We start from the raw sequence: 22,337 nt of genomic DNA, 5'->3' as shown, positions 1-22,337 counted from the left end.
ATGATAATAATTTATAAATAATTTATATAGCTTTGTGTCCCTGATCATACTGATTGTCAAGAAACTTGACATAGCTATCCATCTTGAAAGAACTCAGACCAAATCAATTAATAGACAAGTTTCTTTAGATAAATTTTTTTCAGCTTAATTAAACCCTCAAAATGAGCACACTTTACATCAAAGTAGATGCAAATGAACTCCTTTCTCATAGTGGCACCAAAAAATGGCCAAAAATGATATATCTTCATCTATATTCCGAATGCAAGATAGCTGAATCAATCATTAAATCATGACTACCTCAAATATCACCAATATGCAATAGTTAACCCCAATCTTCTTGATTTGTGTTCACATAACATAACAGTCACAAACAAAGAGATTTTAGCAAGGTCGTGAGATTTATTGGGAGCAATTTCATAGACTTTTGCCATACAGAGATTCAGAAGGGATACTAACAGAAAAAAAAACAGATTAAGGACGACACTTATCTGTACATATATGTACCTGCATAGATCTTGTGCAGAGTTGCTGCTGCTTCAATCATGTTGATTCTTGCATCCGCTGAATCAGTTACACATTTCATTGCCAATTCAAATATTGACAACAAACATTGCACCTTTGCAGAAAAATGTTGATCTTCCCTTGACAACAAATCTGGCACCACCAATTCAGTTGTTGTGTTTTCATCTAATGCTTCACTTACCCACTCTTTTATGCTCCTTTCTTCACTGAACATATCGTCTGTTGGCCTTTTTCCAGTGAACATCTCTAGCAGCAATAGCCCAAAACTGAATACGTCCCCATTTGTTGATACTTTGCCTTCCATTCCAAACTCTAGTTGCGTCACATCCATTCAAAAAAATTTTAGAATTAGGTAAAACATTTACACATGATGAAATTTAAGTTTAAAAAATCAGTATATATCATGCATCACCTGGTGCTGCGTAACCGATAGTTCCCACTGTTTGTGTTTGGATGACCATTTCTCCTCCATCGAAAAGCTTGGAAATGCCAAAATCAGCAGCATGAGCAGTCATATCTTGATCGAGCAACACATTGATTGGCTTTATATCACAATGGACAACTGGGAATGTATGGCCATGGTGAAGATATTCCAATGCTGCTGCAACATCTATTGCTATCTTCAATCTCTGTATAAGATCCAAACCATACATGGTGGAATGTAACCATTTATCCAAGCTTCCATTTGGCATGTATGTCATAATCAATGCTTTAAACTCTTTGTTACAACAACATCCAACAATGCGAACCAAGTTTCTGTGCCGAATGCTACTAAGTATAGTAGCTTCAACCTCAAAGCTCCTTGTTGCTCCTTGCAGTTCCATGTGGAACACTTTACTGCAACTTTCAACCCATCAGAAAGTGTTGCTTCGAATATAGAACCAAAACTACCTCTTCCAAGAAGACTAGTTTCACTAAATGAACTTGTTCCTTATTCAAGTTCTATGTAAGAAACTCTTCTATATTCAGTAGTTAGTGGTGATATATCAGTAGAGAGTTCTACTTTTTTCTGATTACTCATCCTCATGACAACAAGCATTACAATCACCACAGTGACAACTAAATTCCCTATTGGCACCATGAGTTTCTTGAAGTGTGATCTGTGATGATTTTCTGAGCAGGGTGGAACTTGAAATCTTATTGGACCACAAAGACCTATGTTATTGGAATTATTAAAATTTTCAGGAAAGCGGAGGTTTTCTAAGGACTTGGGTATTGGTCCAGAAAGATTATTGTAAGATAAATCCAATATAGTCAAATCTTTAAATTCTCCCAATGATTGAGGAATGGAGCCACTAAACATATTATTTGATAAGTTAAGACATGTTATGTTAGTGATTGGCAACCATCAATTGAGTTGGGAATTACATCTGAAAATTGATTGGATGACAAATCCAAAAAGTTGATCATCTTTAAATATCCAACTTGAGATGACAATTGACCGCTTAAATGATTGGAAGATAATTCCAGATTCACAAGGTCTGTGAGATTCCACAGGCTAGGAGGGATTGTTGAATTCAATTGGTTTGAAGCTAAGTAGATCTCTCTCAAGGATTTAACATCACCCAAACATTCAGGTATTGAACCCACAAGCATGTTACGAGCAAGGTAAAATTCCCCCAAATGATACAATCGACAAGAGATCATTAGGGATAGACCCCACCAATCGATTGTCACTAAGAGATAGTGTTTGGAGTTGCTTCATTTTTCCTATTGTTGGTGGAATGGGACCACTCAGTTGATTCTCATTCAAATGGAGACTTAGCAAACAACTTAGGTTTCCTACTTCGAACGGAATAACACCCATGATGTTGCATGCCGTTGCTTTAATTAACTCAAGAGATGAGGAAAAATTCCCAAGTGAAGTGGGTAAGATGCCATTCAGTGGATTGCTTGATACTTCCAACTTCTTCAAATGCCGACAATTAGTTAATGAAGAGAGGAATGTCAATTCATGAGTTGGGAATTCTGCTCCTCTCAAATTATTTTGCCAAAGACGAAGTATTTTGTAGAAGCATCAATTTGCCAAAGTCGGGTATGGAGCCACTAAATGAGTTGCTAGACAACTGTATCTTAGTGAGTTTAGATGTATTGGTGAAAGAGCTTGGAATTGGGCCACTAAGTCTGTTTTGGGACAAATGAAGGATTTCAAGATTGGTAAATGAATTCCTCATATCTAATGGAAGAGTACCAGAAAACTCATTCAACGAAATTGATAATACATTCATTGTTGATATGTTGAATAAGGAAGATGGGATGGATCCATTTAAGGAATTATTGTTCACACCAAATTTCTCAAGTTTTGGCAGAGTGTCAATCTCTTGTGGTAATTCACCTGCCATTTATATCTACAATATTACACATTTCAAGTCAATGGTGTAATAATTTCAATACAACCCTTTAGCGAGTAAAAATTTGGTAGTCATGACATATCAAGTGGCATGATGATTTGGTATGGCACACTAATTACTAGTCCATGTGACATGTGAATACAGTAAGATTTTAGATATTTAATCTATATATGGTATTTAGTTTTTAAGTATGGAATAAAGTTTTATTAGTTTGAAAACTTTCCAAAATGGACATAAAAGACATGTATCTATATATAAGTATATATTTAATGGTTATTAAATTAAGCCCACGTCGTCGTTTCGATCTGCAGGCATTTGGGTGAACCAACTTAACAACCACCACTAATTTATATAGCCCTTTTGTTTAAAGAAAAATAGGATTACAGAATTAATAATCTAATTTATGTTATCCGCTGCGATTAATTTAAGGCTAATTACGGGAATTATATATTGAAATTAATAAAATTATCATTTCCAGTTCTCTTTTACGGTTTCCAAACCCCACTTTTTGGAAAGATTCCATCTACTGTTCCTCTCTCTTTCTCTCTCTACACTTACAAAACGCGCTTCTGTGTTGTCTCTACACCCGCCGGAAAATTACTCTTTCGCCGGCGAAACAGTGGCGCCGGATGATTTGACTCGGACTCCGTTTCGTAAATATTTGCGTGCTACATGTACAATTAATTGCTAAACATGAGCATCTCCAAAGTTTATTAATTTAGTTTTAGATTCATACAAATCTTTAGGCATGCATGCTCCAAAATAGTTTTTTGTACCAGCTTTGGAATTTCTAATTTGCTGTATTTTTTTCCGTCGAAATGTTGAGAAAATTTACTACTGCTATACCATCATAAGTGGATTATTTTTCTTTTAAAAACGTTCCAAGATAAGTGGATTAATTTTTTTAGTTTAAATTGATACTCTATTTTTCATTTTTTTTTATTTTATTCATTTTCTATTTAGTTCTTTCCTCTACTTTACAATTAATGAGAGTTGCTTATTATTCTCTCTAATATATTGAAATAAAACATACTACGTTTATGAGACTATCTTACTTGTGGTATGATTATCATGCTTTGCTTATTCATAGTACAAATAATAAACATTAAATATCATGCTAAAATTTGAATATTTTCATTATTAAGTTGAATACTCCACATTTGAATAAACCAAATCAAGAACACTCCTGATATTTATAAAATCAATAATTAGTCACCTTAAGCTATATTATCAAGAATCAAGATTGAGTTTCCGGTGACACATTACAATAAAAACTAATCTATAGATATTACAAAATAATTACTAAAAAGTGTAAAAAATAAAACACGTAGAAACTTATGAACATAATAATAATAGAATTATTATTATTATTATTATTATTATTATTATTATTGTTGTTGTTGTTGTTGTTGTTGTTAGTGTTCATTGTATTTGCTGAAATGTATATCAGCCAAGTACAGCTTTGTAAGATGAATAATACAGAGAATCTCATGACAGTGAAGCACACCATAAAACCATCAAAATCAGAAGATGGAAGCTAGTAATTAAATGTGAAGCTCACATCCTTCCTCACTTTCTGTTGAAAACGGAGTAATTTTTATTGCAAGAAGCAATATAACAAACTTTGAAGGCTGTAATTTATGTGAATTGAATTGAAATGACAATTAAATGAAAATAATAACTCTATATTCTCGTACCATGCTTTCTGGTCTTTCAGCTTCTGATCAGACAGCAAGTACTATAATTACTATGAGAAGCACGATTCCAAAAATCACGAGCAACAAGCAAGTCTGCGGAGGAAAAAGAAAATATGAGAAACCAACTACAGTCTGCATTGCTAGTTAGTGGAAGTGAATTGATGTCAATAACTCACCAGTGATGAATTCGACCGTTGGGTCTTAGCTGCTTTGATAAGCTGTGATTTTGCATGAGCAGTTGCAGCATGTGAACCCTCAATGTTGGAGCCAATATCATCTGGGGAGATGAAAAAACTATATCAGGATCCTTGATGCATTAACATCAAATGCAATGCAAAATCATTTACCAATCATTGTCCCTTGCTCGTGAACAAGTACAGCAAGGTCCTTGAAAATCTCATTTACTTCACCAATTTGATTCTGTATTTCTTGTATACCCTGATCTCGCTCCTCTATAATGGCCTCATTAAAAGCAATCTCATTATCCAATAGCACAACCTCTTGTCTGCAACATGAGAACATAAGAAAATAAGGATAACACACTTCCAACAAATGGCAAAAGTTCTTGTTAAATGTTGATGGATGGTCATGATATGGTGGGGCAGAAGTTCTTGTTAAATGTTGATGGGTGGTCATGATATGGTGGGGCAGAAGTTCTTGTTAAATGTTGATGGGTGGTCATGATATGGCGGAGTAGAAGTGCATATAATCTGTGATAAGAACACCACACAAATTCCACGACGCACTTTTTCTTCAAATTCTCAGCTAATGACATTGTGGCATGCATATGCATATCCTTTTAGCTTCACAAGAAACTATACCAAATGATCACAGGAACTTCCCTCAACTACTTTTCTTTGTTACCACCTGAATACTATTCATTCTCAAGGAAGTTACAATAATTCATGGAAATACAGACATTGCAATTCTTTATGCTCATCACCAGAAGGTAACATTCATGAAATGCCAGCAATCTTAGCGTACTCAATATATGAAAGAATTAAGGCCATCTACCTATCGATCAAGCAAGTATGCTTCATAGTTATCTAAAGAACATACTAAATTAAGTTTATATTCTGTGATGTACGAACTCAGAAGGTGAGACAGTTGAAGATTACAGGAACAACATGACAAAATCGTAAATTGTACAGTACATATTATATGAAAGAATGAGAAAGAGTAGGTAGGTTATATTACATACCAAATACTATAATGCAAATGCTCATTGATATCATGGTCTGCCCATTACTATAAAGGGTAAAAACAACCAAAAGTATAACCAACAAATAAAGGAATGATTTGGAGATCCATTGGAAACCACATTTGCTATTTACAGGGATCATAAATGTTAGAAATGCCAGTGCAACTATACCTTCTAGATTCCACAAGAAAAGCTCGTTGTTCTGGGGTGTTGTCTGCACTTCCATCTATCTCGCTTGCGGTATAGCTGCAGCAACATTAGTGTAAGAAGGTAAAATGCTTCCTTATACAAGAGGTATTTTTTATCCATTAAAAAATGACTTGATGCTGAAGAGGTGCCAATTTGGCTAAGTAATAGAAAAAAAAAAAAAATCATCTAACTAGTAAAAGGAAACTTTCCAACACAGAATATGACAAAGATGACGTGTTGGAGAAAAGCTCAATACTGAAGCTAATTTTAATTTTATATAATGCGAAGCTAATCATCCATTTTATGGAACCAGTATAGAAAATTCCAAGACAACCTAACATCAACTGCAGCATCACAACATTTTCTCTAAGAGATTACCTGGAAGGAAGCGCTGCTTGGGAAACAAAAGGAGTGTATGATGTCTCCCTCTCAGCTGAAAGCCGCTGAGCCTTCTGAAACTCCTTTAGAACGGCTTGAAAATCTTTCGCAAGTTTAGCATCTGTGATTTTCTTACTTTGCTGCAGTTAACAAAATAGATTGATAATCACCTAAAACTGGTTTTGGGATGGTGGCATGAAGAGATTAAAGTAAATTGTTTCATGCATCAGCAACCAACTATGGCCACAGTCATTGTTTAATTTTCAAGAGAAAAAAAAAAAACATTCTCAAGATCGAAAACATGCATTCCATGCAATCTTAATAGATAAATAAATGAATAAGAATATTCCAAAATTAGCAGTAATGTTGATTAGACAAGGAAGCAAACTTACACTGACATCAGCACGATGATCTGTTTCACTAGCTTGCTTAAGTTTAGCTGAAGTATCTTTTACCAGCTGTCCAATGTGCATCCGAGTTTTATGCCTCCAATGGATAAAAGACAGCAAAAGAATCTCAAACATTTATTGCTTTCACATAACTAGCTTAAATTGCATGTAAAAAATGACATCACTTCTTGAAGATCATGCATCATAAATTAGCTTCTGAAAACTGAACTTAGAAAATCCTACCAAATAGTAACCTATGACGAAGTACTCATACAAACCCACAACAAAATTAAATTTTCCAAAACTTTGCATCAGTAAATTTCTCTAGAATGTAAGGGCAGACAATGAGGTTGCAAAATTCATTTTCCATCCATCATCCATTTTCTTTAGATACCAAAAGTTAACACACCTGAGATCTCTGTCAAATTTTGGGGATGATCAAAGTTTCAATAATTATGATGAAAAAAACATCAACTAGATAATAACTTTCTTCGTCCTACATATAGATAAAATACAACAAACACACACATAAGACATAACATGTGAACAATAGTTAAATTCCCACTAGAAGAGCATACCATTGTGTGCAAATCCAAGCCCTCACCAAATACTGATCGAATAGTTCACCTAGACATAATGCCAAAGTTTTCAAGAATAATTTTTTGGTTGGTTTATCTAGTTTTTGGGACAGAAGCTAGTCGGTCTAGGTAAAGAATCTAAATCATCCCGACTCACAACTAAACAAACTGAGTAGGTTGTTTTCTTTAAACCACTGATTGGAATCAATTTAGAGGTTCAAGTGTCTGCAACAGCCTTGATTGCCAACAGTATAAGCCCCTTCACTCATATTGTTGCATACACTATTACACCTCTATACCTCTATGTGTTGTTAGATTTTCTGGAAAACCCAGATTAATCATTTCCATTGGTCTAAGGCTCTAAGCTTAATGAAGAAAGGAAGAGATTATTCAAATTCCAAATGGTACTGCTTAATGTGAACAAGTTGTATTTTATATTCCATCACAACCCTTTCAGTTGTTGTCAATAAACTTAAAAATCAGTGTACAGTGTTATATAGTATTGAGTCTATTGGCAATGTGATGAAAGATCATAATGACTCTAATGTTGTTAATGTTAATACAGCTTAACATAATATATTTTATATGATCATTTACTGGATATTGATAGGAATTCATGCTTCTTAATTAAGTGTAGTGAATCATCACTCTCTAGTAGTTCATTGCCAATTTTCCATTAAATCTTCCCACTTAATTATGCTCCTTAATTATGATGAAAAATGACTTAATATCACAAATCATATACCAATTCAGCTCTCAAATTAAAACGAATCCAAAAGTCCAACCGATGCCTTTGATAAATGACATGTAAAAAAATGGGGAAAAACGAGTAATCAAAAAGAAAACTAACAGTTTTTCACGGAGCTCCGGCGTGTCCTTGGGGGTGCCGAGGGCGTTAACGAGGCGCTGGAAGGTGGACACCGCCGTGTTGATCTGAAAAATCCCGGACGCCACCGCCTGCGTGGAATCCTGCCGCCCAAGCCCCCTCCGAGGCCCGGCGGCTGCCTTACCCGCTTCGACATCCTGAAAACTCATCTGTGATCGACAGATGTGAGAATATCGGCCTCAAAACCTAGATCAAAGGCCTCGAAACCGCAAAATTGAAACAATTCAATCAGCGATCACGCAGGAAAAGAGAGGGGAAGTGAGACTCCAGATGCAAGAGGTGAGATGAATATTGAGGTTGAGGAGTGGAATTATAGAGAGATTAGTGTAATTTAAATTGGTGGAAAAATTGGATTATGGGCCGCGGATTTCCTTTTTCATGCAATTATAATGATAATTGCATCAATGCTTAGGCTGATGATGCTCGCGCACTCCCTTTCCTTTTCTATTTAATTAGGGATATTGGCATCTAATATCACGAAACTTTCAAAAAATTGGATTTTTCCCACGAATTTTAAAATTGGCAAATAATATCACGAACTTTACCCCGTGTTTGTTTTTTCCCACGAATGAAAAAATTCCCACAAATAATATTATGATACCGATTTTTTTTCGTAATTTCTCGACAACAACTTTGAAAGTTTCAAGTTTTTCAATTTTTGAAGATAGTTTTTCTTGAAGCACAACCTCCAAAATTGTTCTTCAATCTATTAAAATAACATGAATTTTTTCATTCGTGGAAAAAAACAAACAGATGGTAAAGTTCGTGATATTATTTGCCAATTTTAAAGTTCGTGGGAAAAACTCAACTTTTTGAAAGTTTCGTGATATTAGATGTCAATATCCCATTTAATTAAGGTCACAGTTTAATCATTAGAAGCCTCCACGTCTCACATGGAGCTAAGATTGAGACATTTTTTAATTGAATTAGCATACTTAATTAGCTAACATTTCCCATTATACTTCTCGTTTCTCATATGCAATTCATTCCTCTCATCATCTTTTCCCTTAAATTTTAAAAAAATTCTATATTTTAATTACCAACTAGTAATTTAACAAATAGAATCGAGATGATTAGTAATCTTAAATTTTAAATATTATTAATAGAGACCCTATTACCAACTATGATAATTTAACAAATAGTCACAGTTTAAAAATTTTAGTTGTGGGGTTATGGTAATAGAGACTTAGACTACAATCTATGATTGAATTGTGGATATTCTATGATAAGATTTTGAATGGTATGACATTGTATAGTATATTATGGATGAGGTTTTGTCGGGTGATGGTTAGAAATTTTCGGCATGCTACGTGTCTTAATTTATTAACGTGATGCGTATGTGTAAAATTAATGACGTGACAAAATATATAATTCAGCAGTCCAATGGTTTAGTTATTGGACTTTTTTTGCCAATAAAAAGAAAGATGTGACGGACTAAGTGTATTAAAAGACATTGTTTTAGTCTTCAAATGTTTTGTCCATGTAATATTTTCGTTTACCATTTCATATATAATTTGTCCTGTCAGCAAAAAATAGTCATATTGAGGGATGTCGCATGTTTTAATCAGAAATTTGAGGAATAAATAAATAAAGTAGGTAAAGTAGGAGAGAAAAAGATAATTTATTAATAAAATACAAAAATAACGAAGTGAGAATAAATTAGTAAATTTTTTTTATTTTTAGTATGATTACTAATTTTAAAATTATGATACACTCCTCCCTCTGTGACTAGGAGTCTCACTTTTTCACTTAAGAACGCCCGTGAAAAAAGACTATCGATTTATTTTTACTATAAATGATAATAGGCTCAATATTCCATTAACTCATTAAAATTTAAAACTAATATAGAAGTGAAGGGTCCTATTCTAATGCTTATAGTATCCTAATCCAAAATCAAGACTAAAATCTCCATCCTTGGATTTTAAAACGAGTGGATGAGATTAAAGCTCACAAATCTCAATAAATAGTAGACAAAATATCAACAAAAGGGCAATATCGTCATTATGTTATCATATGATCATTTTCATGGGTGTTTTTTTAAATCAACATTGTGTATTACAAATATCAACAATATGACATTAAAATATAAATACATGGACAAGAAAATTTCAACACATTTTTATTGAGATTGGACATGCATAATATTGAGATTTTGCCTACAATATATTGAGATTTTTTGTTGCATTTGTTGATAGAAGCTGCTTATCAACATGTACGAAAATTGAAATATAATTTATCAAATTCCATCACCCGAACATCGTCGGGACATATGCAATTGAGATCTCGTTGGAATCCTTATTAAATTATCTTTAATTTGATATATTTTTTGCGAAAAAATAATTTAAATTGAGAGAGTTACGTAAATTTAAAGATTTGAGATAATTTTGAAGAGAGAGAAAGTAGTTAGTTATAATTACTACATATAAGATTTGACGCCCTTTTAATTTAATTAATAATTATTTAAATTTAAAATATATTACACTTGACAATATATTAACCACAAGATCTTCTAATCTAATGGTTGAAAATTGGTCTTAATTTTGGATTGTTAATTAGTTAGCAATTGATTACAAAGCCTTATTCGACTAATTTTATATCTTAAAATTTATCTCGCGAAGAAATGACTCTTGACTGGGGTATTAGTAGTTATTTTAAAATTGTTATCCCTCCGTTCATAAAAAATAATCTCATTTTTGCATTTCATAAAAAATCATTTGAAAATACTTTTTTTATATTCTACCCAATTTTTTTTCTCTTACTCTCTTTTCTTATGCTTTACCTATTTGCTTCTTCATTTTTATCTTTTTTTTTCCTTCCATATTCTGCTCAATTTCTTATTTCCTCTTTTCTTATTCGTTACCTATTTCCTTCTTCATTTTTCTCTTGTTTTTAAAAAAATTCGTGTGGTCCTAAATGAGATTATTGATTTTTGCAATTTGCATCAAATTGTAGAAAGTAGACAAAGGAAAATGTATCAAAGCGGCGCCGTTTTATGAGCATCAGCGGAATTCTGAATCCCTGGTATTGACTTTCATTCAACTCCAATCGTCCAACTCCCGACGCTCCTTCCTCCCTCTCTCCTCACCGACGGTATACATCTTCTTCTCTCTCGTTTGATTTCTCTTGATTTCTGTTTTGACTTTCAGTCATTAAAGGCATGTTTTATGGGAAACTTTTTTGAAGACATCTTTTTTCCTTTAATATTACTTTAGTTCGTGATAATTTGGATGTTTGAATGGCGGAGAAGCGTCTTCTTCATGGTTTGAGGGCGCCGTGGTCGATCTAGTGGCGCTATGGTGTTTTTTTTTTGTAATTTTAGCTGTAGCTGCGAGCTTGATTTAGGGTTTGATTTAGTATTATTTCAGGTTAAACTTGTGTTACTTTGAGGAATTCTTAAATTATAACTGTATAATCTAAAGATTTGGTAGATATAAGAAGATATGAGGGATGTTTTGTTATTTTGTTTTTTTTGAAAGTAGGATCTAGATCTTAAGAATGGTGCTCAACTAAAGGAAAAATACAAATAAGCTTGTACTTAGTAAATTCAGGCTTCATATAGGGAAGATCTTTAATTGCGAGTGGATTTAAATGCAACGAGTGATTAAATTTACAAGAAAACTATTGTTTATTATTTTGACAGCAACAGTTTTCCAACTTGTTGCTCATTTTACATGTTATAGTTTCAAATTTGGAATAAGGCAAACAGCTGAAAAGCTGAACTTGATGGGATTTGGATAAAACAAATAGTAACATTTTTTGTACATAAGTCTAAAATGCCAAACAGAGGTTACCTTTTTTGCTGTTCAAGTATTTAATTTTCTGCTGATGCAAATGTTATTCGCACTGTCTTCTTTATCAGGCAGCTGGTTGTGGAAATCACGTGTTTCTGGTGAATAAATTAGTTCGACTGTTGCAATTGGTTCGTTCCAACTCTGATGGGCAGGTTTTCTCCATATGCTCTGATGGCTTTGTTTCTCTGAATCAAAACCCAAGACCAAGTTCAAGGCATTTGCAACTCTTTTCATTGTACTTTTGGCTGTGAATTTGTTGCTAAGCATTGATCAAGTTGGGAAAAATGAGCACAAAGTTCGAAAAGGTATTGGATAGTGGCAGAAGTGTTGTTGTTGATCTGAAGAGAAAGAGGTCAGAACAGTGCACCATCCCTTCAAAGGGAGCTACTCATGTGCCGTTCACTCTGCAATACCCACCACCTATATCATCAATCAAGAAGATCAACAAGCGGAGGAAACTAAATGGATCCATAAACAAGTATAGCAGTTTTACCTTTCCATCTGGGAAGCGCCTGCTTAAATATTATTCCAACTTTAAGAAGAGTGGGAGTTTGCAACGCTTGATGTATCATGACAACGATGAGTGGAATGATTTTTCCGTGGACATCATTGCACATGTCAACAAGGATCTTCTTGCCGACAAGCCTGCAATTGAAGTGGAGTTTAATGGAACCAAGATTCTGCTAGATTTCTTGCATATGATGCAGTTGGACCTGACTACTGGCATGCACCAGCCTATTGCTTGGATTGATGTCTCTGGGAACTGTTTTTTCCCTGAAATATTTAGTGGTTATGAGGAAACAGATGGTTATGACAATGAATTTGCTGAAGGTGAAGGAGATAAAGATATGGGAAATGAGCCTTTTGGTTCCACTGATATAAACTTGCATTTGGAGATTGCTATACATGGATTAAATAATGAATCCAGTGGTGAATCCAATGTGATTGTCGAGCAGATACATGCTCATGAGAGTGCTGCTCCTAGAATTTGTGATGATGAAAGTAATGATAATTGCTCCAAGGCATCATATGGGGATGTCGATGTGAAACGTGAGGATAGTCAGCAAATTGATGGAAACATGATTCAAGTGGTTGGTCCTGTACCTAGGTCCTTGGGAAGCGACACTGTCAAGGAGCTGTTCATAAAAAGTATTAGCTCGGCTGCTGCAGAGGTTGTTGAGATACACCATTGTACGAGCATTTTGATGAAAAGTCGGTTGGAACTATTTGAAAAACAGGTGGAAATAACAAAAAAGTACCGCGGCGCTGCAAATGTCCTGTATGCATGGCTTCCTTGTTCGAAGGAATCTGTTTCAACTATACTAAAGTATGGGATAGGGCATTACACGCCCTTGAAATTGAAGCCGTTCAATAGTACGGGGATACATCTGATCCCTGCAAATGGTACTCAAATCAGGTTGGTTTAACTACTATCTTATCTGCCTATAATAAAGAATTATGTGCGTGATATAAATATATCAAGAAATAATGAAGTTCTGTTCTGGCTTTTCTTAAGTATTTGTGTCCTTACATTTCTGTCGTTTCATTTTATTTTGTTTTGTTCTTCAATGAAACCTATGCTCTGGGAAGTTTTGTTTATGCTGATGTCAAGTTTGTCAAAAGAGCACGCCTGGGGCACGCGGCACATGGGGCTATGCTGGAATAGCCCGAAGGCGGCTGGGGCAGTTGGGGCCTTTCAATCCCTAGACCCTTAAACCCTTCCAATCTTACCAAAATTTTTTTCCCTAAAATAACTCAAATACAATAAACGTTCAATTCTGATCACCTCTTCTCCCTTCAAATATTATCAGAATCCATTCAAATTGCCAAAATAATGAAACGAACGTTCTCCTCTTCCTCCTCCTAATAAATTATTCCTTTTTCTTCAACACAAATTCTTCCTGAATATCTTAGGAAAAGAATCCACATCCGGATGTACTGTTTTTGTTCCCTAATTCGTGGGGTGCGCCCCCATAGGGGCTACTCTTCCCAATTAATTAATTCTTATTCTTCAACTCAAATTCTTCCTAAATATCTCATGAAAAGAAGAACCCACATCTGGATGTGCTGTTTTTGTGTCTGATTCATGGGGTGCACCCCCCCCCCCTCTGCGCGCGCCCCTGATAGTACTTGTCATTGTTCTAGATTATGTTGTGTGTTCCGTTCTGGTTCACATTTCTTATGTCTTATATCACAGATTCTGACCGCAGAAGTTTCTGTTGAATTACATTCTTTTACTTTGCTTTGGTCTGGACTACTTTTTCGTATGGTTCTATATCCTTTGTTCTTTTCAGTATCGATTGTTTAGATGTTGACGAAAATGATGTACGGCATATGGTATTCTGCCGTGTTATAATGGGGAATATGGAGCTTGTTAGCTGTGGATCAAGTCAGTTCCATCCCAGTAGTGAGGAATTTGATAGCGGTGTTGACACACTTCCCAATCCAAGTCGTTATGTTGTATGGAACATGAATATGACTTCTCACATCTACCCAGAATGTGCAATTAGTTTCAAGATAACTTCTGATGTTGAAGGTAATGGTTTAGCCTTTCATTTTTTTCCTCATTTGGTTGTATCTTCAAACATATTCATATGAAGTTAGTTATAGTGTTTCATATCTTAGCATCTTAAACGTGGCTCTGTTATTTTCATGATGTCATGTTCTTTCTGAATCCGTTCAGGAGGTTCTTCAGAATGATATGTTTTAAGTTGGCTATTTATCAGTAATTTATGCTCTTTCGTAACAATAGATATAATCAGTATTTTCTTGAGCAAGGTTTTGTATATACTCACTGAAAGCCATGTATCAGTTATGCTCTACTTAGCTTGAACCCTTCAAACTCTTGAACATTCAGGATTCAGAATGTGAGGGGCTTCTGTATAATACAAAGCCTTTCATAACCAGATTTTTCTCATGTCTAGACTTACTATTCTGTTTAAAGGAGGAAATTGTGCCAGTTCTTTAATTAGCTGTTATGATTTTCATTTTGCACTAAACTTTTCAGTGCTTGAGTGCATTTGTTCTATTATTATACAGAACCTACTTTTGGGAAAGAGAGCATGGTTGATCATCCTGTCCTCAATACTTGTTATAAAGGACCTCACGACCAGGTATGCTTTACCAGTTTATTCCTGGATACGTGTGCTCAAGATCATCCTTGGTTTTCTGTGCCTCTTTCTGTTTCTCCCTTTTATTTCTTTGTGCTGTATATTTTAGATTGCCTTTTTCCTTTTTTTTCTTACACCTTTACTCGGGCTGTCTTTTCCACTTGTGACTGAAACTGAAGGTACTAGTGAGATTCATGCAAGAAATAGTAAAACTATTATATTTCCTGCTAGTATGACCCCGTAACTGCTATTCTGATTTTTCCAAATGCATTGAGGATACGTATTTTGATCACGACAATGAATATAATAATTCCATGCGTTGTTTTTAATCTTGTGGTTATTATCATCATCATTAACTGTCTCACGTGTTATGGTATAACTGCTTATATTTCCTGCTAGTATGACCATTGACCCCATAACTGCTATTCTAATTTTTCCAAATACATTGCGGATAATTATTATAAATACGAAAACAATGTATTTAATAATTCCATGTGTTGTTTCTAATTATGTGGTTACAATCGTCATCATTAATTGTCTCACGTGTTAGTCCTTATTGGAAATTGGAATTTTATGTTGTTGTTGCACATTCTGGGGCCTTGGTGGAAGTATTCATAGGCAATGATTTATTTTGATTATAAGCAGAATCCAGCTATTTATCATTCAAGTGCTATGGTAAACTTTGGGCTAAGAAAGTAAGAAGATAGAGTAAGATAAGATTCTAATATTGTTCTTCTAGTATAAATTCTTTAGCTATTAAATGAGATTTTGGTGCGCCTGTCTGATGTGATCCTCGTATCGACCCCAAAACGAGGTTCAAAAAGGGACCGAATGGAGTGTACCGATATCTTGAGTTGGCTGAAATCAGAGGAATAATGTTGTATACAATGCCTGGGCCAATAATTGAACAACCCGAAGAAGAGAACATCATTGGGACGTAGGGTTAATTGGGCTAGGAGGAAACTGACGTGAGAAGTAGATTTTTACATGAAGCACAAAAGTTAGAGTTTTCTCTTATTTTTGGAGTCATTGATTTTGTTTGATAATTTAGGATAAGTCTATCTTCATACAGCTATCTCCTTAAGAGATTGAGCTTAGGTATATTGTTATTGTTATTAGATTTCAATTTTCAAATATGCTTGGAACTTCGGTTTTGTTTTTGATTTGAGTCTATCTAGAGTCCAAACTTAGGCCTGTAATTTGTCCATCATCTAATTCAAAAAGCAGCCAAATTTTTATCAATTGAATTCGTGAATTTTAGAATCAGTTTGATTCTAAAAATTCTTGTTTTCAAAGCTATTTGTCGACTTATAGTATAGAATTCAGCATCTATATGTGGAGTCACTCATTCCACTTTCAACACCATTCAAAGTGCCTGTCATCCCCACATCTGTTAGGCTTGGTTGAGTTTTGCAACGATCCGAACTGTTCGTATTCGCGGCCCGAGTACACACCAGCCGCTCGACGTCTTGCCCCCAATTATTCTGTGCTGTTTATGTCAATTCTTAGAATACACACACCTGGTGTTTCACAAATTATCGAATTGATTTGCTGCTTGTTTCTGCTTGCAAAGCATTCCGCCAGTCCGACGTAGTTCTGACCAGCTGCTGATCATGCCGTCGTCCATCACATCCATCCAACGACCTTGAATGTTCATCAGAATCAAACTAAGGGATTCAGGCCGTCTACAATTCGGACACCAGCAGGCTTAATTCATGATAGTTTGTTTGGTTTTGTGGAAATCCAGAGATTTTGTTCGACCCTTCCTTCCGGTCCACATGTACTGTTAAGTTGACTTCCCAATCAAATTCTGCATGTCCATCCACCACCATGTTGTTGCTGTGAGGAGTGAAACGGCCGAGACATCAAGACCAAACGGAGTTCGACCAAGTGCCGCACTCCAACTGTTTGTTGATTTTCCGGGTAACACTTGGTTTTATTTTTCCGAATTTTTAGACTCATCGTCAGGTATCCTGGGCTGTGAACCTCGCACCCTACCGAGGCTCACATCACTTTCTTAATCACATTATATTTTTTATAAAGTAAAGCCCAATCAAACTGCAAGTTGTAGAATAGAAGAGAAAACCCAGAAAAAAGGGTTTAATGTCAAATGAAATAGGAAAACAGAATTGGGAAGAACTCTTGTCAACCTTGCTCCAGTCCTGCAAATTTGTCGAAACAACAATTTAAAGGGATCCCATCCCTAATTCTTACTTTAGCCTTATTTTGTTGCACAATGGATTTACTAGTCGTTAAAAGTAGCTTGAAAGTATAATTGATGACAGCAACACATGATCGTAAACAGAATAAATAAACCAATCAAACTGTAGTCTAATCAACTGAAAACTACAAGCCATCTGAGTAGGTTCAGAATTAAGGTATCACGAATACTGCCCTAAATGTAACATCACGAATCAGCATTAGGCAAAAGATATCAAATGTTGATTCTTGACTTGTTCGGAGGTCAGTCCTATCCAAGTGGACACCATAAGTTTGGTTCTTATAACTTTAATCCACCTCCTTTTGCAACTTAACTTTGTCCCGGGATTGCTGCAAATGGTCTTTTTACGGGTTCGAGTAGACAAGAGGTCCAATTGTGTGATTGTTGTGAAAACTCTTGTGAAGTGCTATTGGAATTAGCAGAAGGGTCAGAACAATTGATAGAGTTGAAGGCCCTTAACACGTCTCAATTTGTGGTAGAGAGAAAAAAACTGGAAAATGGTGGGAATAATATTTCAATTTGTGAAATTGGAAAACACTACCAGGATTAGTTACAGTCACGATCAAAGCTACAAAGCTACTATGCTGAAACAACTATCGAAAGTGGCGACATCCTAACTCACTACTTCAGCCTCACTTGTGGTATACAATTAGAACTGACATCAGGCTAAGAGACAAAAATGAACAAAAATATTCCTCCTAAATCCACATCAATTGATAGACACAAATTCTATCAATTTTGGTGACTCCATGAACATAATCCCTTGTCACCTTTCAGTTCTTTATAATAAACGTTACCAAGAATCTCTGCTATTTTTTGATAAACATATCATAATTCTGATTGACACTGGAAGAATCTTGTTAGACAATTACCTGGCTTAGATAATATGTTGGACTATGGCTTTATTACTGACACCCTCTCTGTCTCGGTGAGGTTGTTTGGTTATACATTATGCCAGGAGGTGCATAAAATGTTATTGAATTCTTGAATGTACTATGATGGGTAGACTTAAGCGCCCAACCTGCAAATCACAGCATTTGGGGAAGAAATGAGATGGTCTTGTTACACTACAAACTTTTTTGTTTATCTTGGTGAGATCAATAGGATTCGTATTCTCTATTTTCTTATGAAAGTACGTCATTTCGTTTGTTTTTTACTTTTGTTTATAGCGCCTTAGTTAAGCATCCCACATTTCTACTATTTATTGGGTTCATTTCAGTCTCATGCACTTCCATTCAGTGATATGCTCTTGCAACTTATTTTGTTGGTCTGAGGAACTGTGTTAGGCAAGCTATAATTTAACATGGAATGATTTTGGGTAATGAGTGATAAAATGTTCAGTTTCAATAATCATAAAAGGGTATATTGCTACTACCAGATTGCAGGAAAACCATTTCAAGCTAGGACCCCTAAGAGCCCTTGGATGCCATTTCCGATGCTGCTTGCTGCCATTTCAAGCAAAGTCCCTTCTCAGCACATGGACCTTGTGAAGAACAACTATGCGCTGTTCAGAGTATGCAGCTTGACACATCAAAGCATTATATTAACTGATATAGTTTTCTGCTATACTAATAGTATTTTTCTGTTTGACAGCAAAAAAAGATAAACCGGGATACATTTGTGAAGAAATTGAGGACCATTGTTGGTGATGATTTACTGAAGTCAGCAATAACAAGTCTTCAGTGCAAGGTATGGTGTATGTAACGCTTGGTGTGTGATGTCCTGTTCAATCAGAATGCCTGCATACCGTGTATGCTTTACCCTTAAAAAAGTTAAAGGTTGATGGTTAATGAGATGTAATTGTGTGTCTAAACATTTCTTTTTAATGAGATGTAGTTTTGGCTTTCTACAGGTGGCGACAAACTCCAATGGTGAAACGGTGTGCAGCTAAGTGTGAGTGACCCGGAAGTCGAATTATCGTATAAATGTGCATGTAATGTCAATAAGTCAATTTGCTTCACGACATTTGGTGTAGTTTGAAAGCTCTAGAAGTGTTGTTTTCGTGTATGGATTTGTTTGTAAACTAGATGCAAAATAACTCGGATTGGTTTGTTTTGATGAAGATAAGCGATCTTTTCTTTATATTTTCATAAATTGAACATCGGAATTTGTCAACATTGATGAAGCTGAATGAACAACACAAGCAGCAGTCATGAAGCAGTTGCTGGATCCCAAGCAGGAGGTTTAATATCCGGCCAATCACCTCGACATCCAAGTCGGACATACAGACTTTTTTTACCTAGAAGATCAAAAACAGATGATGAGAAATGGACTCTACAACAACTATATGTACGTTCTCTTTGATGAGATGCACTCTGGACTGTGGAGAACATGAGGTAAAAGAAAACAGGTACCTGTAATGTTTTTATCGGACAAAACCAATCGTTTAAGAGCACTGAGTGATGCCTGAGCCACGGTTTTGGTGTAAGTGGCATCCCAACCTTGGAGCTTCACTACTACTTCAGCATTAGTGTAGCCTCGGAGGCCATATTCGATATCCCTCCTGGCCTCTTCTTTAGCTGACTCTTCATCTGGTATTAGATAGCAAGATATCATATTTTCTTTGCTATTTACGAAGTAAATATTGCAGGGTTGCACATTCGCACAAAAAGATACGAGACAAATGAACTGAGTCAAAAGACCTAAACACCATTTTTGAAATGATGTCTCAAGAGTGAAGGCACAAAGAAACTAGTGGTGCATCAGCACATGCCATTCATATTTAAGATATATTTAGAGATCTATGAAAGAGCTACCATTATACTTTTCAGACATTCTAACTCTAGTAAGAAAGCATCCCCTTCAATTAATAAGATAATAGATTACAAAAAGAGTGGGAATGCCTAATCACCTGTTGCTTCAGACTGCGACAGCCAAATTGTAAATCCTGCAAAGAGATGCCGCCATTTTCCAGGTCTCCTGGCAGCGCCATGCTTCCCTCCTAATGTTGCAACAACTACTCTTGCTTGACTGGATTTACGATACAGTTAGGCTTTGCAACATCTCAACATCCAATAAGTTATTGTAGAAGATGGCATTGCTCAACCAATAACACTCTAAATATGAATGCGTGTAAGAATCTTACCTACTAAGACTATCTAATATTGCAGCTTCCCCTTCTGCGACAGAATCAGATCCTTCCTCGTCCTTCCCTGGAATAACTCGACCAAATTATAGGAGAATATTTGCTATTGCACAAGATTCTTACAATAGATGAAAAAATGCATCATAGAATTATTAAGTACCACAGTTCAGTATCTAGACAATCACTGGGGAGACCAACAAACCAAATATTTTATGTGATGAAATGACAAATCCAGTGCTAGATTAAGATACTAAAGGGGATGGATGACAGGGAAATGACACTTCCATTTATCTCGTTGCGCGTCTTCCCTTTCCAGAGGGTACATCAAAGGCATGATTAACAAATGGCATGCAAACACTACCACATATTATTCCAAAAACAAGCGCATGTATCTAAAGCAAAAGTATGCAGATAAAGAGACCATCCAAATATTTCACTGATAGCTGTTGTTATTCTGAATTCTTGCAGATGACTACATATTTAGATCAGAATACGATGTCCCATCAATTATGTCAAACAAATAATAAGCACCATCAATGAAGTATCATTAGAACAGTTTATGGTCTCAGGAAGGACTTGAACTAGTGAAAGGCACTTTGACTTGGTTCAGTTAATCGCCATTCCCACCATACTCACACAACAATAATGAATTTCTTATAATGCCATTAAATTCCATCTTCTACTCACATTTCATGAACTTTTGAGTAGCATTTCAGAGAAAGAGAGAGAGGATCTTCACATACATGAATCGATAGTTTGCTTGGAATACGCTTCAAGAAGCTCCTTTGTGCAAAGCGGAGAGTATCTATCACAAAGAAACATGAAACTCTCTGTAAAGATAAAGAGAGCGGGCCAAGCCACCAGCTAGCGCCTAGCAATAATTGTTTTGAACATGCTAAACACTAGAAGACGAGATGCAATGAAGCAAGGAGAAAGATTAAGGTTGACTGTTCACATTAGAGCCAGCCAATCCATTAACATTTACAGTAATATTATCTAGACTTAAAAACAGAAGGGGCACATACCCAAGACCGACTGCTAATTCTCGAGCAACACTGTTGTTAATTTCTGTTGATTCTCCAACTAAAAAGATTGATGTTCCTTTCAGCAGTTGGGCGACTCCAGTCGTTAATGACTCCCAAGATTCCACGATGTCATGCCATTTTAGTTCGGGATCTTGCTTTTTCAAGTTAACTACAAGCTGGGTGTCATCTATATACCTGTTGAAGAAGATAATATGATATAGTTGTAGCCATTGGGGGGGGAGGGTTCAGTTACCAATAGAAAATGCCAAATACTACCATATCATCTCAGAAGGCTTTATCATTCCATATAGATTATGAGTGTCCAAGAGAGTTTTTGTGCATCCAGAAGACTGCACTCTTATTACCAAAGATTTCTCAGTTGCATCCACATAAACATCCCCTGGACTTATGTTTTCTTCCCCCAGTTCCAGTCTCAACTCTACCTCAGACGAATCATCACTAAACTGCATTCAAGCATCAATCAAATGCTACTTCATTTAGAATTGGACTTGCCACTTTAATAATGGAAAGCAATAACAGCAAACTAAAAATGATCAATAAATATGGTATGATGATTTAATTGTTAATATTAAAGATTTGCAAGCTCTGCTACAACTTAAAAATTGCCCAACTTTCCCAGCAACTGGAAATATAAATTGATGAATTACCTCATATTGAGTTGCATTTGTGGAGAAAGTGGGGTTGATGCTGCAGGGGAGGATGCGGCCATGACTTCGCCAAGCAGCGGCTGAGATTGAGGGAAATGAAACACAAGAAAAGGGGAAACACTGTGTTCGAATTGACGAGGGCTTTTGTGTAGGGAGAGATAGAGTGGGAGAGAGGAAGCTCAGTGTTGTGGCCATTTTCAAGATAAAATGAAAATACCAAAAATGTATTAAATGTGTTACTACTAT

General features: G+C 35.6%; 4 protein-coding genes across 5 annotated transcripts; 1 reads left to right on the top strand and 3 right to left on the bottom strand.

The window, feature by feature from the left end:
* Window positions 1-416: 416 nt before the first annotated feature.
* Window positions 417-1,346, bottom strand: LOC148927099 (putative LRR receptor-like serine/threonine-protein kinase At3g47570). Its single transcript, XM_089056007.1, has 2 exons — window positions 935-1,346; window positions 417-834 (listed from the first exon to the last, which is right to left on the bottom strand). Exons 1-2 carry the CDS (start codon window positions 1,344-1,346, stop codon window positions 485-487), a joined length of 762 nt encoding a protein of 253 aa, XP_088912133.1. The 3' UTR covers window positions 417-484.
* A 3,065-nt stretch (window positions 1,347-4,411) lies between these two features.
* On the bottom strand, window positions 4,412-8,559 carry LOC125196419 (syntaxin-22-like). Its single transcript, XM_048094927.2, has 7 exons — window positions 8,156-8,559; window positions 6,731-6,824; window positions 6,339-6,478; window positions 5,943-6,017; window positions 4,918-5,075; window positions 4,747-4,847; window positions 4,412-4,663 (listed from the first exon to the last, which is right to left on the bottom strand). Exons 1-7 carry the CDS (start codon window positions 8,338-8,340, stop codon window positions 4,598-4,600), a joined length of 819 nt encoding a protein of 272 aa, XP_047950884.1. The 5' UTR covers window positions 8,341-8,559; the 3' UTR covers window positions 4,412-4,597.
* A 2,563-nt stretch (window positions 8,560-11,122) lies between these two features.
* On the top strand, window positions 11,123-19,395 carry LOC125194332 (inactive poly [ADP-ribose] polymerase RCD1). Of its 2 annotated transcripts, XM_048092500.2 has the most exons (7): window positions 11,123-11,281; window positions 12,051-13,399; window positions 14,277-14,518; window positions 15,022-15,095; window positions 18,692-18,826; window positions 18,907-19,002; window positions 19,166-19,395. In XM_048092500.2, exons 2-7 carry the CDS (start codon window positions 12,267-12,269, stop codon window positions 19,202-19,204), a joined length of 1,719 nt encoding a protein of 572 aa, XP_047948457.1. In that variant the 5' UTR covers window positions 11,123-11,281; window positions 12,051-12,266; the 3' UTR covers window positions 19,205-19,395. The 2 variants fall into 2 exon arrangements, with proteins under 2 accessions (XP_047948457.1, XP_047948458.1); XM_048092501.2 differs by lacking the exons at window positions 18,692-18,826; window positions 18,907-19,002; window positions 19,166-19,395 and adding an exon at window positions 16,666-17,015.
* Window positions 19,362-22,306, bottom strand: SKL2 (shikimate kinase like 2). Its single transcript, XM_048092502.2, has 8 exons — window positions 22,092-22,306; window positions 21,700-21,887; window positions 21,424-21,618; window positions 21,142-21,203; window positions 20,399-20,465; window positions 20,165-20,283; window positions 19,668-19,844; window positions 19,362-19,552 (listed from the first exon to the last, which is right to left on the bottom strand). The coding sequence occupies exons 1-8, from the start codon at window positions 22,284-22,286 to the stop codon at window positions 19,464-19,466; spliced, it is 1,092 nt and encodes a 363-aa protein (XP_047948459.1). The 5' UTR covers window positions 22,287-22,306; the 3' UTR covers window positions 19,362-19,463.
* Between the last annotated feature and the right edge of the window lie 31 nt (window positions 22,307-22,337).

This window comes from Salvia hispanica, chromosome 4 (genome assembly GCF_029641045.1).
Source record: "Salvia hispanica isolate PSC_SH4W2 chromosome 4, Shi_PSC_v1, whole genome shotgun sequence".
NCBI classification, from domain to species: domain Eukaryota; kingdom Viridiplantae; phylum Streptophyta; class Magnoliopsida; order Lamiales; family Lamiaceae; genus Salvia; species Salvia hispanica.
Note: the sequence above shows the minus strand (reverse complement) of the source record. Positions and strands in the feature narration are given on the sequence as shown.

Excerpts from the sequence above, each read along its gene's own strand:
- SKL2 (XM_048092502.2), bottom strand. The coding sequence starts at position 22,286 with ATGGCCACAACACTGAGCTTCCTCTCTCCCACTCTATCTCTCCCTACA. Across the intron at positions 21,204-21,423 it reads GAATTAGCAGTCGGTCTTGG|ATACTCTCCGCTTTGCACAA; the intron begins GTATGTGCCCCT and ends TCTTTGTGATAG. Across the intron at positions 19,845-20,164 it reads GTCGCAGTCTGAAGCAACAG|ATGAAGAGTCAGCTAAAGAA; the intron begins GTGATTAGGCAT and ends ATCTAATACCAG.
- LOC125196419 (XM_048094927.2), bottom strand. The coding sequence starts at position 8,340 with ATGAGTTTTCAGGATGTCGAAGCGGGTAAGGCAGCCGCCGGGCCTCGG. Across the intron at positions 5,076-5,942 it reads TTTCTTGTGGAATCTAGAAG|ACAAGAGGTTGTGCTATTGG; the intron begins GTATAGTTGCAC and ends CTCATGTTGCAG. Across the intron at positions 4,848-4,917 it reads CGAGCAAGGGACAATGATTG|ATGATATTGGCTCCAACATT; the intron begins GTAAATGATTTT and ends TCATCTCCCCAG.
- LOC125194332 (XM_048092500.2), top strand. The coding sequence starts at position 12,267 with ATGAGCACAAAGTTCGAAAAGGTATTGGATAGTGGCAGAAGTGTTGTT. Across the intron at positions 14,519-15,021 it reads GATAACTTCTGATGTTGAAG|AACCTACTTTTGGGAAAGAG; the intron begins GTAATGGTTTAG and ends ATTATTATACAG. Across the intron at positions 19,003-19,165 it reads TAACAAGTCTTCAGTGCAAG|GTGGCGACAAACTCCAATGG; the intron begins GTATGGTGTATG and ends GGCTTTCTACAG.
- LOC148927099 (XM_089056007.1), bottom strand. The coding sequence starts at position 1,346 with ATGGAACTGCAAGGAGCAACAAGGAGCTTTGAGGTTGAAGCTACTATA. Across the intron at positions 835-934 it reads TATCGGTTACGCAGCACCAG|AGTTTGGAATGGAAGGCAAA; the intron begins GTGATGCATGAT and ends TGACGCAACTAG.